At 61.5% G+C, this 2,089-nt stretch overlaps 1 protein-coding gene across 1 annotated transcript; it reads left to right on the forward strand.

Moving 5' to 3' along the window:
- The first annotated feature begins 698 nt into the window (after window positions 1-698).
- Window positions 699-1,469, forward strand: LOC139248906 (proline-rich protein 2-like). The gene has a single exon (XM_070872249.1). It carries the CDS (start codon window positions 699-701, stop codon window positions 1,467-1,469), a length of 771 nt encoding a protein of 256 aa, XP_070728350.1.
- Window positions 1,470-2,089: the final 620 nt, after the last annotated feature.

The raw sequence follows: 2,089 nt of genomic DNA on the forward strand, positions 1-2,089 counted from the left end.
CAGACAGTGATGGTGTGCTGTGTTCTTCATCTCCATTCCCCTCCATTACTTCGGGGACAGGCTGTGTGCCTGGCAGATCGTGGCCCTCTGAAAGCTGAAAGGGACCAGAGTCTGGTTATGGTGAGGGGAGGGGGAAATGCAAGATGTCCATGAATGCAGCATCAGCAGTGTAAGTGAGAAGAGATTGTGGGAAGAAGGGAAGTGCAATGTGAGAAGAAGGATTAGGAATAAGCAAACCGTTATTGTCCTCAATTCACCCTGTTGCCATGGATTCAGTGACTTCCCCTCCAATGAGTTCGAGCACGGTCTCCTACAGTTGGTAAAGGACGGTACAGCGGATTGAGCGCCTCCTCTCTGCCGCTTGTCGCGCCGGTTGTGAGTTACCTTGGCTGCAAGAGAAAGGGAAGTGTGTCAGTGAGTGTAGTGAGTGTTTGGGTGGTGTGCCTGCCATGGTTGAATAGCAGTCAGTTTGTGCAAGGTGTGAGAAGTGGCTGTGAGTGTTCAGCAGTGGTAAGGTTGTGAGGGTGAAGTGAAGCGATGATTGTGAGATCTGAGTGGTGAAAGGTAGAGATTGTAGGGAGGGTTGTGATGGGGCTGTGGTGTGTCTGGTGCAGGTGATGGGATATGGCGTGGGCTGAAGCCTTCACTCACCTTGTCCTGCCGTGTGAAGTCATTAAACATCCTGTGGCACTTGATCCATGTCTGTGGTACGGTATCGTGGGCCCGGATATCGAGACACCCCGCCGAGTGGCCCCGACACCCCGCCCTGGGGCCCCGAAACCCCGCCCTGGGGCCCCGACACCCCGCCGAGTGGACCCGACACCACGCCGAGTGGCCCCGACACCCCGCCCTGGGGCCCCGACACCGCGCACTGGGGCCCCGACACCCCGCGCTGGGGCCCGGACACCCCACACTGGGGCCTTGACACCCCGCCGAGTGGCCCCGACACCCCGCCCTGGGGCCCCGACACCCCGCCGTGGGGCCCCGACACCCCGCCGAGTGGCCCTGACACCCCGCCCTGGGGCCCCGACACCTCGCCCTGGGGCCCCGACACCCCGCCCTGGGGCCCCGACACCCCGCCGAGTGGCCCTGACACCCCACCCTGGGGCCCTGACACACCGCCCTGGGGCCCCGACACCCCTCCCTGGGGACACGACACCCCGCCGAGTTGCCCCGACACCCCGCCCTGGGGCCCCGACACCCCGCCCTGGGGCCCCGACACCCCGCCCTGGGGCCCCGACTCCCCGCCGAGTGGCCCCGACACCCTGCCCTGGGGCCACGACACCCCGCCCTGGGGCCCCGACACCCCGCCCTGGGGCCCCAACACCCCGCCGAGTGGCCCTGACGCCCCGCCCTTGGGCCCCGACACCCCGCCCTGGGGCCCCGACACCCCACCCTGGGGCCCCGACACCCTGCCCTGGGGGCCCGACACCCCGCCCTGGGGCCCCTACACCTCGCCGTGGCCCTGACGTACCCAGCTTTCTCCTGCCACAGCATTCTCGAAGTGTGTGCTGATGGGTTCCTCACCCAGCGGGAACAGTACAGCCCCTCTCCTCCCCACTGCCACAACCAGTGGCACCAGAGCAGCATCGGAGACTTCTGACTCAACCCCTTTGCTGCTGCTGAGCCTCGTGTTCCAGCTGCAATTCCAATTGGACTTCAATGACAATGAGGTGCTGCTGCATCAATCATCTCAACTTTCAGTAGTGCAGAAAGACTAGGCCAGACATTACTGGTCATCAAACTGTACCTGCTATTGGCCCACTTGTTGAGCGGTAAGCCAATCAGCAGTGCGTTTAGTGCTGAGATCTTCACTACAATCGTGTAAATGAACAGGACAAGTAGCACTGGGCCATCACACCGCCCTTATCCAATTTCTGGGCCTCAGATTCTAAAACTGAGCCTTTGATGATAAAATGTCCTGCTAAGAACATCAGAAGTAGAAGCAGCAGTTGACCATATGGCCCTTCCAACCTGCTCCTCCATTCAAAAAGACCACGACTGATCTGCAATCTCACCTCCACTTTCCCACCCCAGTCCCACAAACCTTCTGTACCTGGCACATCCCGTCAGCTGAGCTCATGTGTTA

This window comes from Pristiophorus japonicus, unplaced genomic scaffold, assembly GCF_044704955.1.
Source record: "Pristiophorus japonicus isolate sPriJap1 unplaced genomic scaffold, sPriJap1.hap1 HAP1_SCAFFOLD_30, whole genome shotgun sequence".
Taxonomy (NCBI): Eukaryota; Metazoa; Chordata; class Chondrichthyes; family Pristiophoridae; genus Pristiophorus; species Pristiophorus japonicus.